The 20,128-nt window shown below is 47.7% G+C and overlaps 1 protein-coding gene across 4 annotated transcripts in view; it reads left to right on the plus strand.

The window, feature by feature from the left end:
• Pcsk6 (proprotein convertase subtilisin/kexin type 6) overlaps positions 1-20,128 on the plus strand; it is a 188,192-nt gene that overhangs the window by 111,876 nt on the left and 56,188 nt on the right. For all 4 annotated transcript variants that reach the window (XM_021166293.2, XM_021166292.1, XM_029479538.1 and 1 more), the window contains exons 12-13: positions 6,891-7,079; positions 10,490-10,626. In XM_021166293.2, the coding sequence (XP_021021952.1) occupies positions 6,891-7,079; positions 10,490-10,626 (326 nt within the window). The remainder of the gene's footprint in view (positions 1-6,890; positions 7,080-10,489; positions 10,627-20,128) is intronic.

Raw genomic sequence — 20,128 nt, forward strand, 5'->3', positions numbered from 1 at the left:
CTCCCTCTTTTTTAAAAGATGTATTTATTTTATGTATATGACTACACCATTGCTCTCTTCTGACACACCAGAAGAGGACATCAGCTCCCATTACAGATGGTTGTGAGCCACCATGTGATTGCTGGGAATTGAACTCAGGACCTCTGGAAGAGCAGTCAGTGCTCTTAACTGCTGAGCCATCTCGCCAGCCCCTGTTTTCCTCTCGATGAAAGGAAGTGCGACCCTGCTGTGACCAAAGGTCAAGGCATTATATGCACCAGACTTTAAGTTCAGGGTCTGGAAGGGATGGCTGCTCCTGCTATCTCTAGGGTGATGTTGTATAGGGTCTAGTGTTGTGTAAGACAACTCTTGTCCCAGCCCTGAGTGGGATACCTCCTCCTTCCAAACAGGGTAGGTCCTGTGACTCACAAAGACAGAGCCTCATTAACAAGGACAGTGACTGTCAGGGACTGCCCTCGATACAGAGCCTTCATCCTTACCCAATCTTGCTTAGAAACTAGCATCAAGCTACTGTGCCACAAAAGACCACATGGGACTGGTACTCAGTAGCCCCTGGCCACCCTCTGTTGAGTGACTCTCTCCTGTGTAGCCCTGAATGGTTAGCTCAGGATGAAAGGAGCAAAGAGGCTGACAGCAGGGAGTGTGAAGGGCTGGGGCATGTAGCATGTGCCTCCACCCATGATGACTGTCACAACAGATGCAGGACCGCACACACGCACTAGAAAGCTCGTCTTGGTGCTTTGTAATCTGAAGAAAAAGGCTTCCCTGGTACAGAAAAGGACTAGCCAGAGGGGACTCAGGACATTTCTAATCCGGACACTGAATGTCTAGGGACACTTGGGTTTAAGTAAAAGTTCCTTAGGGTAAGGTCAGGGAACCAGTCAGGATGGAGGTCCACTGAAAGTGTCTTAGGTGATGGCTGAAGGAACAGAACCTCTGCTCTTACTGGACCTTGCTGAGTAGCCTCCACAACCAGTCGTCCACACCCCACCCCCAAACCCCACAATAGACAGAACTAGAACCAAAGCTTCCTCCACGGGACCCATAGTGCAAGGCTATCAGGGACAGTTTTCCCACAGGTGAACAAGGGGCAGTCACGTGACCCTAGGGACGGTAGAGGCTGCCTTGTTAGGATCCTGTGGGTATTTCTGGATGAAAACCTAACTGTGGCCTGGGTCACTGTCCTGTGATATCCAAACACATGTGGGTTAAAGATATCTTTACCTGCTTTGGGGCGCGAGTAATTTAAATCTATTTTAGAGCCATGGTTCTCAGCCTTCCTGTTGCTACAGCCCTTTAATACAGTTCCTCTTGTTGTGGTGACCCCCCAACCATAAAATCATTTTTGTTGCTACTTTGTAACTGTCATTTTGCGAATGTCATGAATCTTAATGTCAATGTATCTGAGTTTTTCTGATGGTAAAATGTAAATATCTGTGTTTCCCAATGGTCTTAGGAGACCTCTGTGAAAGGGTCGTTCTTCCCCAGAGGGAAGCCACAGGTTGAGAACCTCTGATTCAGTGCCTTTCTCCCCTGAAAGGATGGTAAATGGGATCATAAGCTGTGACTCCTGTCTGTGCAGAATGGCTTTTGAATCTCTGTGAAGAAAAGGGCACAGTGAATCCTTTCATAGCTTTTATTCAAGTGAAAAGGAAAGCCAAACCTAGTATAATTCCTTTGAATTATTAAAATCACAGTTGACCCATTGGGTTTTCTGGCCTGCATTTTAAAAACTCCAGACTCTGTGAAGCAGTCTGTGACACATATTGTAGTAGAAGACATTTAAAAAATATCCCAACATGGGGTTCCTTCCTGCCTTTGACCATTTATGTTCCCAAATAAAAGACACACACACACACACACAGCCTTTATATTTTAATAAGCCTTAAGCAGCACAAGAGCTGGGCAGCTGCCTACCCTCCATACTGTTAGAATCTACCTCTCTGTTCTTAACCCGAGTTCTTACTTACTGTGTTCCATCTGGGCTGCTCTTAGCTCCAGCCAGGCAGCTCTCTGGGCCATGATCTCTTGGCCCCTAGCCCATGGTGGTTCGTTTTCTCTCTTCCTCCTTCCTGGTGGTCCCTAGCCCAGGAAACCTAAACCCCCACCTATGTCTCTTCTCCCCAGCTATTGGCTTCTGCCATCTTTATTTACCAATCAGAATTAACTGGGGGCTTGGATCCTCAGTGTCTTACTTGTAGACTCGCTCATCTTTGGGGCAAACAATTTGGGGGGGATGCAAATTAGCATTAGAATACAAGCAGCATTAGGCCAACCCAGGCCAACCCATGGCTCCCAACTTGATGGTGGAGAGGCTACAACAAGAGTTAGCTAAGCCAGCAGAAAGCAAGAGAACGTAGCATACCTGTAGGTCTTAAAGCTTACTGCTTCTCAAGACTCCCATTCAGAATTTTGACCCCTTTTATGTCAAGCTTCTTACTCTCTCTCCACTCCCCTTCCCTTCTCCCTCCCTCCTTCTATGAGTGTTGAAGATGATCAATAACTCATAGATGCCTGTCTAGAACTGGCTCTAGGTTAATTGCACCCTGCCTTTTCTTTATTTCTGGGATTTCCACCCTGCCTATCATAGTCTCTGTGTCACATGTGATATGTTCATATGTGAATAGCAGGGAATGGTGACAGTTTCACTGTATGGATTGATTTCGATCTAGATGCCTTTCTGTACTGACTGTTGGTGACTCATTGGCTTTGAACTCAGAGCCTCGAGCGTCCTCACTCCTGCCTGAACTGCACACCACACATCTAATTTCCTACAGGATACATTGTAGTCCTGGGAAGCAAGAGCCATAGACAGCTCCTCATCCAGGACTTGGGATATTTGGGGGCGGAGCTTATAAGCAGCAAAAGTCCAACAAAAAGCATAAAAATGGAAAGGGGACCACTTCAGAGAGTGTGAAATGGGAGCCCGTTTACAGTCTGAGAGCTGAGAGAAGGAGCAGATCATGGCCTGGCCTGACCTCAGCTGGGACGTGGGTGCGTGTTAGGTGACTTCCCTCCTCTGTGTATGCTCACCAATGACCACGAAGGTGAACTTGAGTATATAAATAACTTCTAGTGAGCCAGCAAAAATGCAAACTCAGAACCGGACAGGAAGAGCCAACTAGATTTTAATTTAATGTCTGCTTTAACTTCCTCTCAGACTGAATCTCAGGCTGTAGTTAGCACTGGACATAGAAGAAAAGGGTGTGCTTCAAATATAAACATTGTGTAGTTTATAGACCAATTAATTATGGCTAAATTAGTGTAGAAGGTTTGTTTTTGTTGCTACGTTTTATTCATAGCCTAAACATCATGCTATGGTTTAATAATCAAAAGTAATTTCATCTAGCTGGGCATCCAATCCCAGTGCTCCAGAGGCAAGAAAATCAGAAGTTCAGGGCCATCCTCACATACATAGTTGGTTCAAGGCCAGCCTCAGTTACATGTGACTCTGTCTCAACCTTTCCCTAGCCCCATATAGAAACACACTCATGCGGTATATCATATATCATTAACAAAGTGGTCTTTATTTGAGATGATAGCATTCATTCTAGAACGCAGATCTGGGCAGTAACTTGTTGAGTTATTTTCTCCTACTTGTATGTGTTCCCCCAGTGAATGTTTCCACTTACACACTCACTACTCTTTGGAAGGTCAGTGAAAAACATCCCCTGGACCAGCTTCTGCTCTGTGGGCCTCAGTTGGGTCAGCCACCCCATCTTTCCCAGCCAGGTGACAAATATTCCAGAGAGAAGGATCTGTTATCTCCTGATTCCCAGAAGTATGCCAATATGATTTCAGAATTGGCTAATGAGAAACAGGGGCTAGACAAGAGTGGAAGGCCACATTGACATGCCAGGGCAAGGGTGTGTGTGGGAGCTGGAGTGAGCCCTGGCCTGCCAATGCAAGGGTGCAGGAGCTGGAGTGAGGTGAAACTAAAAGTCATGGCTTGTAGTAGCTTCTTGGCTAGAGTGGTGAATCAGAAGCCCCATTGTAGATGGTTTCTGACTGGGGTCTGCCTTCCTCTGCCTCTTCCTACTACCTAGTTACTTGAGAACATTTAACTTTGAGTATTACTCTGTCACAAGCGTCAGAAAACTAGGATTTTTCTATATCTTTATATATTGGGGAAAATGAAAACTAGGAGGCCACCATATTAGTAGCATGGTTGATGGCTACCATCTGGTAGCCCTCAGCCTCCTAGAATGGGCTGGGCCCAGAGACTCGAGGATGCAAGGAGACCATCTGGAGATGAATAATCACTCCTGCAGTGTGGCTGGAAGGGAAGTGGCATCTCTGTGTCCTTAGCCATCTCATCCAAATCCACAGTGCCCCTCACTTAAGCAGAGGCCGCTCCTTCATTGAGTTCCACTGGGACTCCTGGAAGATGACTCCACACAAGACAATGGAACGACTTTAGAACTTAATTGCAGAGAAGCCCTTGCAGTCAGGAACTTTAAGATCTAAATCAATTTTCATGATTAAAGAACAGCGTTCATGTGACAAACCGTGCCTGTGGATTTTTAAACAAACAACAAACATGAATTTACACTTGACTCACATTTTCTGTGTTGTCTTTGCAATGATTGCAGAATATTGTTTCCTTTCCATGAACTCGTTTACATTCTGTCTTGGAGTTAAGTGACTTTTGGGACTTGGCCTCATCATGCCTTCTTGGAGTTTCTGTGGAAAGCGGGGACAATTACAGCTTGGCTATTTTGGCTATTTTGACCATCTCAAAGGCTCCTTCCTTTTGCTTTTCATTAAGAGATGTAAACGTCCCTTAGTCGGAGTCTTAGGCTGCTTGCTTCAGCAGCAGAAGTGGAGAGAAAGTCCAGGCAGCAGTGGAATATCTTGCTCGCTCGCCCTTGCAGTGAGGAGCATTTGCCCTACCAGCCCTCCCATGAAACTTTCAGGAATGAGGAGTCCTGGTGGCTGAGTGACTTCCCAGTTAAAGAGATTTCACATAAAAATTGATTGCTACAGTTAGCTTTGTGCCCCAGGCAGGCTGGTCCCCTGCCCCAGAGAAGCTTAATATCTTAGCTGTGAAAACCAAGACCGGAGTCGCCATTAATTCCTGCGGGGGGTTGAGGGGGGCGGAAATGCCCACCAGCCCACCAGCCAGGCACTGCACAGACTGATTCCCTGTGGGGGAGACCAGCCCAGAGCCCTCTCCCAGCAGCTGGGGTCCCTTAGCAGAAACCCCTGAGACAAGTGAAGCTAAGTGAAATGAGTGCTTCCTCTGGTCTGGGTGCAGTTAGCCCTGAGCTGGACAGCTGTGACGCACTGGCCAGGCCCCCAGTGTTTGGCTGTCCTGTCTTCACTTGTCTGCTTACATCCTGTGTCCTTATCCATGGGATCCAGGTTTCCCCAACAGGACTCTAGATCATTTCTAGAGCAGTGATTGCTCTCTCCAACAGTTAGTAAAAGGCTGAGGGAGGAAATAGTGTTTTAATCCTGGTTAGAACTTTGTTTGGCGTGATGCTACTATTCTACCTGTGACAGTGTTAGAAGGTTAAAAGTGGCCTCACTCCTGGGTCTTGGGGCATCACATTTCAAAGCCCTTGGGCAGGGCACCAGTGACCCTGTTCTGCCCCACCACCACCCCCAATCACTGAGGAGCCATTTGTCACCAACGTGCTCAGTTTCTCTTGAGTGTATAGTTGGGATACTACAGGCAAACACTTTACCTGAAAGGGTGTGTGGGCCCTGTGGGCCCTGTGGGCCTGTCTCGAACTTTCTACTATATTCTGGATCTGCCATAACAGTAGGGCGCCTAAACCCAGACAGTAAAGCTCAGAGAAAGCAATGAAAGAATCCAGCCTCTAAGTCAATTTATGGTACATGCAAAGCATGTTTTTCAAATATTTACAGAGTCTCGGGGGCATTACATCACTATTCCTAGCTGCTTTGAATGTTTTCTTATGACTCAGGCCCAGTAGAGCCCAGCGAATCCATTCCTAAGAGACTCCAAATGCATGTTTGTTCCGGGCTTCTCTAAGGGAAGTCCCCGCACAGAGGGAAAAGCATTCCCCAGCTCAGACCATATAGCAGGGAATTATTAATGTGCCGTTGGGTGGCAATCAGGTTCCCACCAAAAAATGCCATCTTTATTCAGTTTACAAATTGGTGGGAAAGGGCCAGGCTTTCAGAGACACGAACTCTCAAAGCAGCCTGTAGGCACAGGGTTTGGGTCTGTTTTGTGCTTCCAAAAAACGGGTGGGAATGATTTTTGAGTGACTGGAGATGGGCTTGTCATCAGCTTCCATCCCAGGTGACAGAAGGGCCTCTGGGCCCTTATGAGAAGTCATGGAAATGCCATCATTCATTTCCTTCATGGGGCAATGGGTTGGCAGTCTTCCAGCAGACTGACTGGAGGCAGAGCAACTGCAGCAAATCCAGGTCCCTTGAGTGTGGGTTATCCCCGAGGAGACATGGCCTGGAGACCAGAGCGGTGTGACACTGATGCAGTCCTTCCTTCTCCCTGATGGATGACTTAATCCTTGAAAGCTTTCCCACCAGCACCTCGTGCTGGTTGGTCAGCATTCATAATGCTATCTCTGAGGCTAACGCTCCTGAGAAAGTGAGCTGGCCATGATACTGTTTAAAGACAGGTAACTCCTGGGTTCCAAAGGGAAGGCCCCCAGATATATTGGCCCCAAGTGTGCATAAAGATACATAAAAAAAAGAAAAAAAAAACTATAAACGTAAAATTTTCCAGCAGTGGTCAGAATGGAGCACCTAAGAGTGAGACCTCTGTGACTCCCTAGGGGCTCCCAGAACCCAGAGGCCACAGCAGGGGAGGGACAGACTCAGCATCGAAGTCCCTATCCTCCCTGTATGAGATTAAGACTTGGGTATCCAGCACTTTGCTTGTTTTTCCTCCCCAGGAGCATCCCCATAGTGCAGGTGCTACGGACCACAGCCCTGACCAACGCCTGTGCGGACCACTCAGACCAGCGTGTGGTGTACCTGGAGCATGTGGTTGTCCGAATCTCTATCTCACACCCACGCCGGGGCGATCTCCAGATCCACCTGATTTCTCCCTCTGGAACCAAGTCTCAACTTTTGGCAAAGAGGTGAGGCTACTCTCTTCAGCATTTGCTCATGAAGGCCCTAATTACTCTGGATCCTGGCAAGACCCCCTGCACAGGGAAATGGGGGGTTCTCTCTGGGTCTATATAGGCAGGACCCACAATGCTGAAGAGCAGGCCAGGGCCTTTGAAACAGCCCTGTGAAACTTTAATCTTCAGGAAGAAGTAATGGGAGTTGTTGCCTGCTGGGGTGGAGTTCATTGCTCTTAGAAGTACAGTGAAGGTTGTGACCATCCTATATGGTTGTCACTTAATTAAGCTGAGGTACCCCAATGTTTGCTTTCCTTTGGGAGCACCCCTCCACCCCCCGCACATTCAGTTCTGAGCTGCTCCCAAGGGCCAGGTGTGGCTGGTGAGGTGCAGGGAAAGTTCCCAGGCTGTTCTCCAAAGCCTTCTCCCACAAAGGCTTGAGCTGGGATTTGGGGCTGTAGGCGCTTCCTCTGCTTCCTGCAGGGTTTGTTGGAAGGCTGCACTGTGCAGTTATGTCTTGAATGTCTTACGTGTAGTTGTGACATGACAGCAAGTGCTTGGATAGACTTAAATAGCTTTTGGGTAAACAGAGCAGAGGAATTTGTAGGAGCCCGAGGGAACCCAGGGAGAGTTAGGATATATATTGTCTCTTTCTAGCTAGGGAGCAGAGTGAAAAGTTTCACAGTCAACCTAGTATTTCTAGAATTTGCATGTGTCCCTCAGCCCTTGAGGAAGCACCTGGGATTAGGTACCCTGCCTGTTGTAGCACTTATTCTGGGATGTCGGAAGCGTGGGAGGCAAGGTATATAGGAAATGTTCTCACAAGGTCAGACAGAACCCATCATTTTTCTTATCTACTCTGATGACGCCTGTTGTGTAAGACAGAGCTGTCAGAGAGCAATGAAGTGTTGCCAGCATCACTGTCCCAAGCAGAGGGGATCTGGGCAGTGCCCCCCAGCCCTCTATGTGGTCTCTGGGATCAGCAGCCCCCAGATGGGCAGCAAGCAGCAGGCGCTGTCCTCAGTCAGCCCTAGAGCAGTCAGCCCTAGAGCAGATGTAGTGGGTGGGTTCCAAGAGTCCCTACCAACTCCCACCTTCCTAGCAGAAGGCATCTCCTCTCCTGAAGGTGACCTCAGCCATGCTCAGCCACACTCAGTCTTGTTCAACCTCTACTGGGAGAAGGCCACCAGGGGCATCCGCTGTGTGAGGGAGCCAGCCAGCAGGCGGAAGCCCGATGATGTTTCACTTAAAAAAAAAAAAAAGAAAAGAAAACTTGTCTAAAGATCTACTTTTCTAGCATATGTTGAAAACTTGGAAGCTCACCTTCCTGGGGCCCACTTTTCTAGCCTGGCTAGCCCCAAGTGGAGGGCAAGTTTGCCTCAGGGTATTTGTGCTGCTTGCTCTATGCTAGGTCCTGGCCTGAGCATTAGACTTTCTGACTCCTTTGTGTCCTCCTCAGAGGCAGAGTTTGCCTGAGGGGTCCTGGTGTAGGTATTCAAGGTCATAAAGAGGCTTTGTGGCTGGGGGCTGGGGGCAGTGTAGGCAGAGAGATGCAGGGAATACTGGCTTGTGCTTTAGCATGGCGAGGCAAGATTTATCCCAGCCTCTGCACATCCCACCCAGGCTCCTTCTGGGACCTAGGCACTAGGCCTCTCTTTATTCCTCATCTGGCTATGCCGTTCCACGCATCTATAAGCATTAAGAATATAATAAGAATCAAATATAATAATATAGATTAATGTGTTTGGCTACTGCTCACGTCCTGCTGAAATCAGTCCAGCCCTCTGGACTATTAAGAACCTTCCAGCACTTAACAGGCCCACTTCCAGCTCCAGTTTCCTTCCCCACCAACCTGTCACTCATCCTTCTTCCCAGTCCAGGTGCTTGAGGGCCCTGCGACCCAGAGTGGGCCCCGTGGGTTTCTTAGGAATGCCATGGTTGCTAGCAGGGCCTGTGAGTACTTGAAAAAGCACTGCCCTGGGGCCACCAGGCCGTCACTCCAGTCTTGGGAATTTGGTGTTTTGCCAAGAGTCTGTGCATGATATCAAGATTGAGGTTGGGATCTGTTACCTTCTGCCTTACTCCATATCTTCCTGGACTCTGTAAGCATTTCAACCTGCCAGTGTTCACACTGGAAGCCGGCATTCCTAAGAGCCTCAACATCTACAAGTTGCCCTTGTTCTAGCTCCTGTGTGTCAGGTACTTGGCTTTGTATGTAAGTCAACCTTGACCTTGGCAGTTTCTTAGCACTATTCCCCTGCAGAGACAGTTCCCTTGAAAAAACATCACATCATTTCCAGAGTCCAGGGAGCCCCCAAACCAGAATGGAATAGAACTTCCATATTTGAACTGCTGATGAACAGTATAAGAGTCCAGTCCTGAGGGCAAGTTCTTATCTTCAAGTAGGATGCCTAATTTAAGAGGGCTGGGGGTGCAGCTCAGTGGTGGAGTACGGGCCTGGCACGCACAAGGGCTTGGCTTCACTCCCTCAATGGTGCCAGGAAAGGAAGAAGAATTCAGTAGTGGCTCTTTTCTGTTTCTTTTTGAACTACGCAAAATGGAGGGGCCTGAAGGCCCAGGGGCTTGTGGAGATAGCTGAGGGAAGACCTTTGTCTTGGTTAGGGTTTCTATTGCTGTGAAACACCATGTTAAAAAGCAAATTGGGGAGAAAAGCATTTATTTGGCTTACACTTCCACATTGCTATTCATCAAAGGAAGTCAGGACAGGAACTGGAAGAGGGCTGGATCCTGGAGGCAGGAGCTGATGCAGAAGCCATGAAGGGGTGCTGCTTCCTGGCTTGCTCCTCATGGCTTGCTCAGCCTGCTTTCTTATAGAACCCAGGACCACCAGCTTAGTGGTGGCACCACCCACAATGGGCTGGGCCCTTCCCTATTGATCAGTAGTTGAGAAAATGCCTAATAGGTGAATCTCATGGGGGCATTTCCTCAACTGAGGCTCCTTTCTCTGATGACTTTAGTTTGTGCCAAATTGACAAAGGAAACCAGCCAATACATTCTAGTCTGGAAGGAAAAGGGGGGTTCATCATATCTTCAAAGAGTGGGTGAGCTCCACCTGAATGTGTTCAGGAAACGTCTTCTTCCCTTCCCCAGGCCTCTCCCAGGGAAGCGCATGGACCAGTCCAGACTGTTATGGGGGCACTGGAGGCAACCTTGCCTTCCAGATGTTAGGGAGGTTCTGTGAAATAATGGAGGTGGGACTCAGCTCTCAGAGTTTGGAAAACAAACAGCAAGACAGTCCTATGGCGAAGGGCACTTGCCTACATGCCTACCTGACCTCGATTCCCTAGGGCCCACATGGTAGAAGGAGGAGAGCTGACCCGTACCCCGAGGTGGGTGGGTCAGAGTCCTCCTTGAGCTGCCCCATCCCGGGCCTTCGCTTTCTAACCCAGCATTTCCAATTGCAGATTGCTGGATTTTTCCAATGAGGGGTTCACAAACTGGGAATTCATGACCGTCCACTGCTGGGGAGAAAAGGCTGAAGGGGAGTGGACTCTGGAAGTGCAGGATATACCATCGCAGGTCCGAAACCCAGAGAAACAAGGTCAGTGGCCCTCGGCATTTCACAACCTCTTTTGTGTGTCAAGGCTTTATTTAAAGGGAGTGCTGCTGGTAAGTCTTTGTTTCATGGGGATAACATTCACCACCATAATCATTTTCAAGGTCAGTAAGATTCATGGTGGTGTGCAACCATCCCATCTATCTCCAGAAGGCCTCACCCCTTCAGAGGCAAGCACGCCCATCCCCTCCTCAGCTCCGTCGTCGCTTTCAAGGTCACAGTATGGCATAGTGTACATCAGACTACACTGCTTTCTTGACCAAATAATGCTCCACTAGACAAACTTACTATTCTGTCATTGGCTGATAGAAACACAAACGATTTTCAGTCTTTCCTCTCTGAGTTGGGCTTTTAGGAACACCCGTGTACGTGGACCTGGGTTTCATTTCCCTTGGGTTTATACCTGGGAGTGGCAATGCTGGGCCTGACTCTGTGTGGGTGTTGAGGTGTGGGGCTTCTCCATGCCTCCATAACACTTGCTATTTCCTTTTCTTTGTGCTAAAAACCATCCTGTGGGTGTGAAGTGGTATCTGCGGTTTTGACTTTCAATTCCCTGATGAAATAGCTTTTCATGTTCTTCTCGGGTTTTTTTTTTTTTTTTTTGCGTATATTCTTTGGGGAGATGTTTGTTCAAGTATCGTGCCTTTATTCTTTTAAATTGGTTTCCTTGCTTTTGAACGTTGAGTTGTAAGGATTTTTATTACATATTTGATTTAAAAATATTTTTCTCATCCGGCGGGTTGTGCTCACTTGAGCGATGGGATCCTTCGGTACACAGAACTTTGTGATGAGGTCCAGTTATCTTGTTTCTCTTGATTGTTTTTTTTGTTTTTTGTTTTTTTTTTGAGGGGGGGGAGTAACATTTTTTAAACATGGCTAACTATCCTAGCTTGCTTTCTGTTGCTGCCATAAACACCACGCATAATCAAATGCAGCTTGGAGAAAGAAAGGGTTTATTTGGCTTACAAAGTCCATCGTCCAGGGAAGCCTGGGCAGGAAGAGGCAGAAACTGAAAGAGAAGCTGTGCAGGAGGGCTGCTTACTGGCCTGTTCCTGATGGCTTCCTCAGTTACCTTTCCTATACAGCCCAGGCCTGCTTGCCCAAGGACAGCCTATATTGGGCTGGGCCCACCCATCTCAATTAACAATCAAGAACACCCCCACCCGCCACAAGATGCCCACAGGCCAGTCTCATGGGAGACTATGACTCAATTGGGGCTCTCTCTTCCTGGATAACTCTCCTTGTGTCAAGTTGAAACAAGCACACTAACATAGTATATGATGGTTTGAATGTAATTAGCCCCCATAGGTCCATAGGGAATGACATTATTAGTAGGTGCAGTCTTGTTTAGAGTAGGTGTGGCCTTGCTGGGCAAGTGTGTCACTATGATGGTAGACTTTGAGGTCTCATATGCTCAAGCTATGCCCAGTGTGGCACACAGTGCCCTTCTGTTGCCTGTGAATCAAGATGTAGAAATCTCAGCAACCTCTCCAGCACCATGTCTGCCTGCATACCGCCATGCTTCCCGCCAAGACAGTAATGAACTAAACCTCTCAAGCTATAAGCCAACCCAATTCAATGTTGTCTTTCATAAGAATTGCTGTGGTCATGGTGTCTCTTCACAGGCATAAAACCCTAACCAAGACACAGTGTCACAGAAATTTACTCCTATGTGCTCTTCAAGGATTTTGTAGCTTTGGCTCTTCAATTTGGATATTTGGAACCATTTTAGCTAATCGTGGTGTTTGAATAAGAATGCCACCTGTAAGCTCGTGTGTTTGAATACCTGGGCCCTGGTTGGTGAAACCATTTGAGAAGGATTTGGAGGCTTGGCCTTGTTGGAGGAGGTGGGAGGTGTGTCATGGGGAGGGGGGATTTGAGGTTTCAAAAGCCCATGCCATTCCCAGCTAACTTTCACTCTGCCACATGCTTGTGAATCAAGATGTAAGTTCTGTTCCAGTGCCATGCCTGCCTGCCTGCTCCCTGTCATGACAGCCTAATCTTCTGTAACTATAACTCCCCCCTAAATAAAACCTCTCTTTTATAAGCTGCCTTGGTCACGGTGTCCTCTTACTGCAATAAAATATAACTAAGAGACTAAAATGTATGTCTTGAGAAGAGGAGTCCAATTCGTCCTTTTGCACAAGGCTATTTTTTTTTTGTCCAAGTACCATTTATTGAAGGTAATATTCTCTCTCCATCACATGACCCAAACACTGCTGTCAGAGCCCACTGGTGATGGGTACAAGGATTTAGTTCTGGCCTCATAAATTCAGTCTTCCAGTTTTTATTTTTCAAAATTGTTGTGGCTATTTTGAATTCCTTCTAAATTTATGTGGCTTTCAGGATGACCCTGTGGATTTCTTTCTTTTTTTTTTTTTTTCTTAACTCTTTTTTGTTTTTGTTTTTTGTTTTTTTGTTTTGTTTTGTTTTGTTTTTCAAGACAGCGTTTCTCTGTGTAGCCCTGGCTGTCCTGGAGCTCACTCTGTAGACCAGACTGGCCTCAAACTCAGAAATCGTCCTGCCTCTGCCTCCCAAGTGCTGGGATTAAAGGCATGCGCCACCACTGCCCAGCTTTTTTTAAACTCTTATAGCAGTTAAATCACTTTGGGGCATGTGGCCATCTTAATAGTAACTCTCCTAGACCATCAGCATGGATACTTTCCTGCCCATCAGCTTTTCCCTTTGATTGGCTTTATTTCACTGGTCAACAAGGTTTAGCTTCTGGTTTTCAGTGTTCTGGCTTTGTGTTGCCTTGCCTACACTTAGTACTTACAGAGTATCTTGTTCTTTCCAGAGCTATTCTAAGTGAAATGTTTTTCTTATTTAAATTTACATTTTTATTTTATGTGTATGGGTGTTTTTGCCTGTGCCACAGTTGCATGCTTGGTGGCTTGAAGGCCAGAGGAAGGCATCAGATCTTCTGGAACTGGAGTTACAGATGGTTGTAAGCCACTGTGTGGGTGATAGGAATTAAACCCAGGTCCTCTGAAAGAGCAGCTAGTGATCTGAACCACTAAACTCTCTCTACAGACCTTGCTTTTCTTTCTTTCCTTTCTTTCTTTCCTTTCTTTTCTTTTCTTTCTTTCTTTCTTTCTTTCTTTCTTTCTTTCTTTCTTTCTTTCTTTCTTTCTTCCTTCCTTCCTTCCTTCCTTCCTTCCTTCCTTCCTTNCTNNCTNNCTNTNTCTCTCTCTCTNTCTCTCTCTCTCTCTCTCTTTCTCTCTCTCTCCTTATTTCTTGTTAAGATTTACTTTTATTTACGCATACATGTATGTGTGTATACATCTAATGTGAGTGATTGCCATGTGCACTGAGGTACCCAGAGAGGCCAGACGAGGGCATCAGATCCTCTGGAGCGGGAGTTGCAGGCTGCTGTGAGCATCTGACAGAGCTGTTAAGAGCTGAGCTCTGACTCTTTGAAAAAGCAACAAGTGCTTTTAATTACTCAGCTTTCTTTCCAACCCCTAGAATTTTTTCCCTTAATTTTTGTTTTGGATGATTTGTGTCTCTGATAAGTTTTATACCTCTCCATAACTCCTTCTAGTTAATAATTTATCTAACAAATATTTATTGAGTACGTACTATAGAACAGACATTGATCTAGGCCATGGAGTTAGCCCAAGAAAGAAAGCTGGGGTAATCATCACATCTCGTAGTTACCCCCAGAGGCCAGTAAACTTTCCACAGCTCTCTGTGGATCCATAGTTAAATACACAGTCTAGGCTGGGGGTCTTTCTGAGCACTCCTGGGGTTTGCTTTCACGGCTCTGTTGTTGTTAAGGAACACTGCCATCCCCTTCCTATGAAGAAACATCCCTTCAGTCTTCGTTTGGATTTCATTGCTGTGAAGAGACACCATGACCAAAGTAATCCTTAGGAAGGCAAACATTTCATTGGGGCTGGCTTACAGTTTCAGTCCATTATCATGATGGTTGGAAGCATGGCGGCCTGCAGGCAGACAAGGAGTAGAAGGAGCTTCTGCACCTCCATCTGAAGGCAGCCAGGAGGAGGCTGTCTTCCACACTGGGCGGAGCTTGAGAAGACTGTCTTCCACACTGGGCGGAGCTTGAGCACTAAGAGTCCTCAAAGTCCACCCACGGCAACACACTTCCTCCAACAAGGCAGCATCTCCTAATAGTGCCACTTTCCATGGGCCAAGCATATTCAAACCACCACACCTTCCCTCGGTCAGCTTATGAATGTCTAAAATCCTCTTCCCTCAATTCACTTCCAGTTCTTATAGAGTAGATCTTCTAAGGCACTGGAATGTCATTTTATGAGGGTAGGGGCAGTGGTTTGTTTTACCCAAAAGGTTTACTTTAAACGAACAAGTCAGAATTCTCTCAAATTCACCTCCAGACTTGAACCATTATAAGAAAATATTGATAAACTCTAAAAATATGAAAGCATAAAATTTTAATGACTTTTCCCATTTCCATAGCAGAGGCTCTTAAGTTATTTCTTTTATAACCCCCAAAGCGTATGGATGTAGCTTTAAAGCTTGAGGTTGCTTTTCCGTGCCAGCCACCCAGTCAAGCATACATCACTCTGGGTAGCTCAGAGTTCTTGGCTCTGTGCCAGCCCGCTTGCCTGTGAGGCTGGTGCTGTGGGCAGAAGCACATGGAGGCTGATGGCCTATCTCTTCACCTCTGGGGCCACAGTCATTGTCTGTGTCGTGAGCAGAATACAGTGAGCTCGGGCAGATAAGAAGCCCTTTGCTGACTCCTGTGTCACTGTCTCCTAAGTTAGTGTCCCTGGCTCTGTTCTCATTAACTTTTCAAAATGAGTCTGAGCCTCTTTAACAGGGTGCCCACTGTCTTTGTTAGGTTTCTATTGCTGTGATAAAAACCATAATCGAAAGCATGAGAGGGAAAAGGTTTATTTCAGCTTACAGTTTCTGATCATACTTCGTCACTGAGGGAAGTCAGGCCAGGAGGGAGCTGAAGGCAGGAGCTAATGCAGAGCCTGTGGAGGAGCACTGGTTCCTGGCTTGCTCCCCATGGCTTGCCCAGACTGCTTTCTTATGTAACCCAGAACCACCTGCCCAGAGATCGTACCACCCACAGTGAGCTGATCCTCTCACATCTATCAGCAGTCACAGTCAAGGAAATGCTTACCTGCTGGCTATGTGATGGAGGCATTTTCTTAACTGAGGTTTCTCTGTGTCAGGTTGACGTAAAAACTGCACAGCCCTCCTCAGCCATGAGGTCACCCTCTGTAGCGGTCACATGGCACAGTGGATTCTGACTCCTGCTGATGCCTACCACCCCGGGACTGAGGAGGTGGCTCAGTAAATATAGTGCCAGCTGTGCAAGCATGAGGAGCCCTAGCACCCACCTCAAAACCAAGCACTGTGACGCATATCCGTGATCGCACTGATGGGGGCACTGTGACAGGAAGATCTGGGAGGCTTGCTGGCCAGCCATCCTGGCTGAATTGGTGAGCTCTGGGTTCAGTGAGAGGCCCTAGCTCAAAAAATAGAGTGATCATGGAAGACACCCACCATTAACCTCTGGCCTTTGAACACACGTGTGTGCACACATGCACATATACACGTACCACACACATACAGAAAAGAAAAAGAAGATGAGATGATGATGATGTCCACGAGGTCAAGTCATGGGATGATGTCTGTCAGTATAAACAGAATGCTGAGAGCAGGGCTGGGCTCATGTCCTCTGGAAGTGCTTGCCCTGCATGGCTGCAGTGAACCGTCACCTCACAGGCTCTGAGGTAACTCCTGTGAGTCTTCCTTGGTGCTCCCTCTCCTTCACACCCCCTCAGCATGCTACCAAGTTCCCTGATGGTCAGCTCTGCCCAGAGACCTCATCCAGTGCCACTTACCTCCGTACCAGATGATGATACTCAGGCCTGCCTCTCCCCACCCCAGGCTTGGCACCTGGAGTCTATCAGGCCCTGTGCTCCAAGCATCTCAAACAGAACTCCTAAGCAGCTGCCTCTTGTATCCCCCAGAGCATCAGCAACTTCTCTGTCAGCACGCTTATTCTTCCCGAACCCCAGAGTTCACCTTCATTTTCTCTATCCTCTCTCATCTCTTTTTTACAGCAGTGGTTCTCAACCTGACAGTCACAGCCCCTTTAGTGGGGGCTGAACTGCTCTTTCACAGAGGTTGCCTAAGACCATAGACAACAATTCACAATAGTAGCAAAATTATATTTATGAAGTAGCAGTGAAAATAATTTTATGGTTGGAGTCCATACAGCATGAGGAACTGTTTTAAAGTGCCCTGGCATTAGGAAGGTTGATAAACACTGGTCTCCGGGCTTCAGTGTAACCTCTCCCACCCAGCTTCTGTGCACTTGCCTCTCTTGGACTTTCTGTCCTGCCTGTAGTAGTGACACAGCCACTCACACAGAAGCCACTGAGCCCGCAGATGATCACACTCCTGCTGACTATCTCTTGGCCCTCAACAGCTCCCAGAGCAATACCCAAACTCTTAGCTAGCAGCCCTTCTCTGCACTTTCTGTTTCCTCTGACCTCTTAGCTATCCCCTGGCGTGATTGGTACAGCCCACCACAGGCTCAGGGATGCTCACTCCACCCAGAGCTGCCTGTAGATGTAGCTCAGACAAGGCCTCCTGCAGAGGTCTCATCATGCTATTCCTTCAATAAACACAGGTTCAGGACAAACATAAGGAGGAATAAAAGTCCACCCAGATTCTTACACACGCCAGCCAGTAGACCACGTTTGATCTTTAGCACTGACAGACACATACAAAATGAAATGTCTTCCTGCAATAAACAGATAATCAGATTTCAAAAGCCGACACTGACCTTTCAGTTTACTAGACGAAAGCCAGAGTGAAGGAAAACAGATCAGCATGGGAAACAAACTGTAGGCCGATTTGAATAGGTATGGAAAAAAAAAAAAAAAACCAAAACCTCAGACATTACCGAGTGAACTTCATCAGTGTCTCCACGGAATCATGCTCCCTCCAGGAACACAGCCTCCGCCCCTCACACTTAGTGCACACAGACTGGGAGAGGATGGTGGTAGGAGCAAACCCGAAGCTCATTTCCCAGGAGCGCCAGGCCATTGGGCAAGCTCACCAAGCAGGAGGCTGCTGTCCATTGGGTAGCAGAAAGCACAGAGGAGACAGATAGATGGGGGGAGGTGGCTTTCGCCACTGTGTATAGTGCTTCCAGAAGCACTCAGGGACAGGCTTTCATATGGATGTGCGTGCTTATTTCTCTTCATTAGAAATTGGAGAGTAGAACTGACACATCATAGGTAACTGTATTTAACATGTCAAGTACTAGCCAAACTGTTCACTCCACTGACTGTACCATGTCACACACCACCAGCAATGCAGAGAAGCCCAGGGCAGGGCAGGGTAGCAATAGAGAGCCTCGTGAAAGAGATGTTTGAGTAATCAGAGATGAAGGAGTGAGCTGCATAAACAATCTAGGGAAAGGACCTGACAGGCAAAGGTGTTGTCAGATGCAAAGGTCCTGAGGCATTTGCCAGGGCATCCCCAGCCCCACACAACAGAGAGGGCATAAAGCTACAGAATGTGACATGGGCACTTGGAGCCAGACTGTACTGTTCTATAGGCCATTACAGACCTTGGTGGGAAACCACAGTTGTTTTAAATCCAAAGAGCCCAGCTCTGAACTTCCATGTTAATAGGCTGTGAGTTCAGTTGACATAGACTGAAATGGGACTGGGAGAGACTCAAGCACATAGAGGTCAGCTAGGAGATCACTGCAGTAAGAAATGACAGTAACTCAGACCCAGCGGTAGCATTGGAGGTCGGCAGAGCAATCTGATTTGGAAAGGTGAAGGGGAAAGTGGGCTGACGATTCCGGGTTTTGTCAGCTCTCTAGGGTGTGTGGATGGTGGATGATCTGTCTTGAAATGAGTTAGTCTCAAAGCTTAAGCATGTTTCGTCTCTAGGCCTTTCTATGCAGATTGTATGGGAGCAGAGTAAAAACTCATGCGTGCTCCTAGCACTGACCTTCTGTGATTTACTTGAGCACGTCAGGTAGGAACACGTCCGTTGTCACACAGAGAACCTGAGTGTCCCTGGAGCAGCTTCTGGGCTGGGCTTTGCTCAGTGCACGTTCTCCCAGCTACTCAGCTTGGTCTTCGCCAGAGAAGGCAAGTGCTGGCAAGTGAGGCCCGCAAGCGCTTCCTTCTGGGGCTTCTCCGAGTCACACAGTTGGTCCTGACACCAGCCAGCCTTCCACCCAGGTCTATCTGCCTCTAGTCTCTCCTCATCTCTCCACAGAAGGAGCCCATTGATTGCAATGGTAGCTGAGCCTCCCTGAAATCCCATTGGCCTTGCTGCACCCAAGATGGGCCTCTGAACAGAGTGCTCTAGCCTTCCAGGGTGCACAATGGGTCAAGTGGTGACTACAGGCAACAAAACTGGGACAGCGACACTCTGATAGAAGCAAGGTGAACCTCTCCTTGGCTGGCAGTGGTGCCCTACACATCTGAAGTCCATATAGGATAAGTCCCCTTCTGCTGCTAAATCAGGACGTTCTGTGTGTGCTGTTATTTACGCATCATCCCATGATTGACTCAAGCAGTTCCCTGACTTGACAGCTGCCTCACAGATGTTCAGGGACCCTGACACGCCATCCCTGCCTCTGAGGAGCAGGCTAATCAGGAAGAGTTCAGTTTTGAGCAATACCACATGTAAGGCCCCAAGGGCCACCCCAGAGTCAGAAGGGAGCCCTGAAATTTAGCAGAACAAGCAGTGACTTCTGGCTGAGGGGACAAGGGAGGACCCACTCTAAGGCTTGCCATGCACATGATGTGGCTCGTTGCTGCGCTCCAGCACCGTGCACATGATGCTACTAAGGGTGCATCGCTGTCACATCATAGGGACACAGAGAGAGGTGCCTTCTCGCCATCTGGTGTGGTGTGTAACGCAGGATCTTCAACATTGGCAAATTCAGGTCACCCTGATGGTGTCTGCCCTGAGCACAGTCTGAGAAGGAGACACTGTGACTCTAGGGTTTAGAGCCTAGGAGAGTCAAAGCCCATTGGCATTGCTGGGGTCTGATGCCCTGCTGGTGGTATTTGTGTGGAGTGTGAATTGGTACCAAATGGAAGATGGGTGGTGTGGCTTGTGAGTTGAGGTCTCCCCTGCCTGCCAGCATGACTTGGAGCGTGATTCCACAAACCCAGGAAACTCAACTCTTTACAGGGATCCTGAGAGCCTGTTATGAGGGCAAGGTGCCTCTTGTCTGTATTCGCTCTTCCTCTAGGGAAGGAAGAAGGGAGGGGAGGAGTCAGGGAGAGAATGAAATGTGGGTGGGGGGTGAAGAGCTCAGGTTTAATGATATGCTGGGTAAAAGTACTTGAGAAATCTCAGCTAAGAACTGGGGTTTATTAAGTAATTAAGTCGTCTGTGTCGATTAGGTGGAGTACTCACCCTGTCATGCTGAACTTGCTCGGCTTATATAACTTGCTTTAAAACTATATTCTAAACCCCAGTGGAAATGAGCCGCGCACTT

Source organism: Mus caroli, chromosome 7 (genome assembly GCF_900094665.2).
Source record: "Mus caroli chromosome 7, CAROLI_EIJ_v1.1, whole genome shotgun sequence".
Classification (NCBI taxonomy): domain Eukaryota; kingdom Metazoa; phylum Chordata; class Mammalia; order Rodentia; family Muridae; genus Mus; species Mus caroli.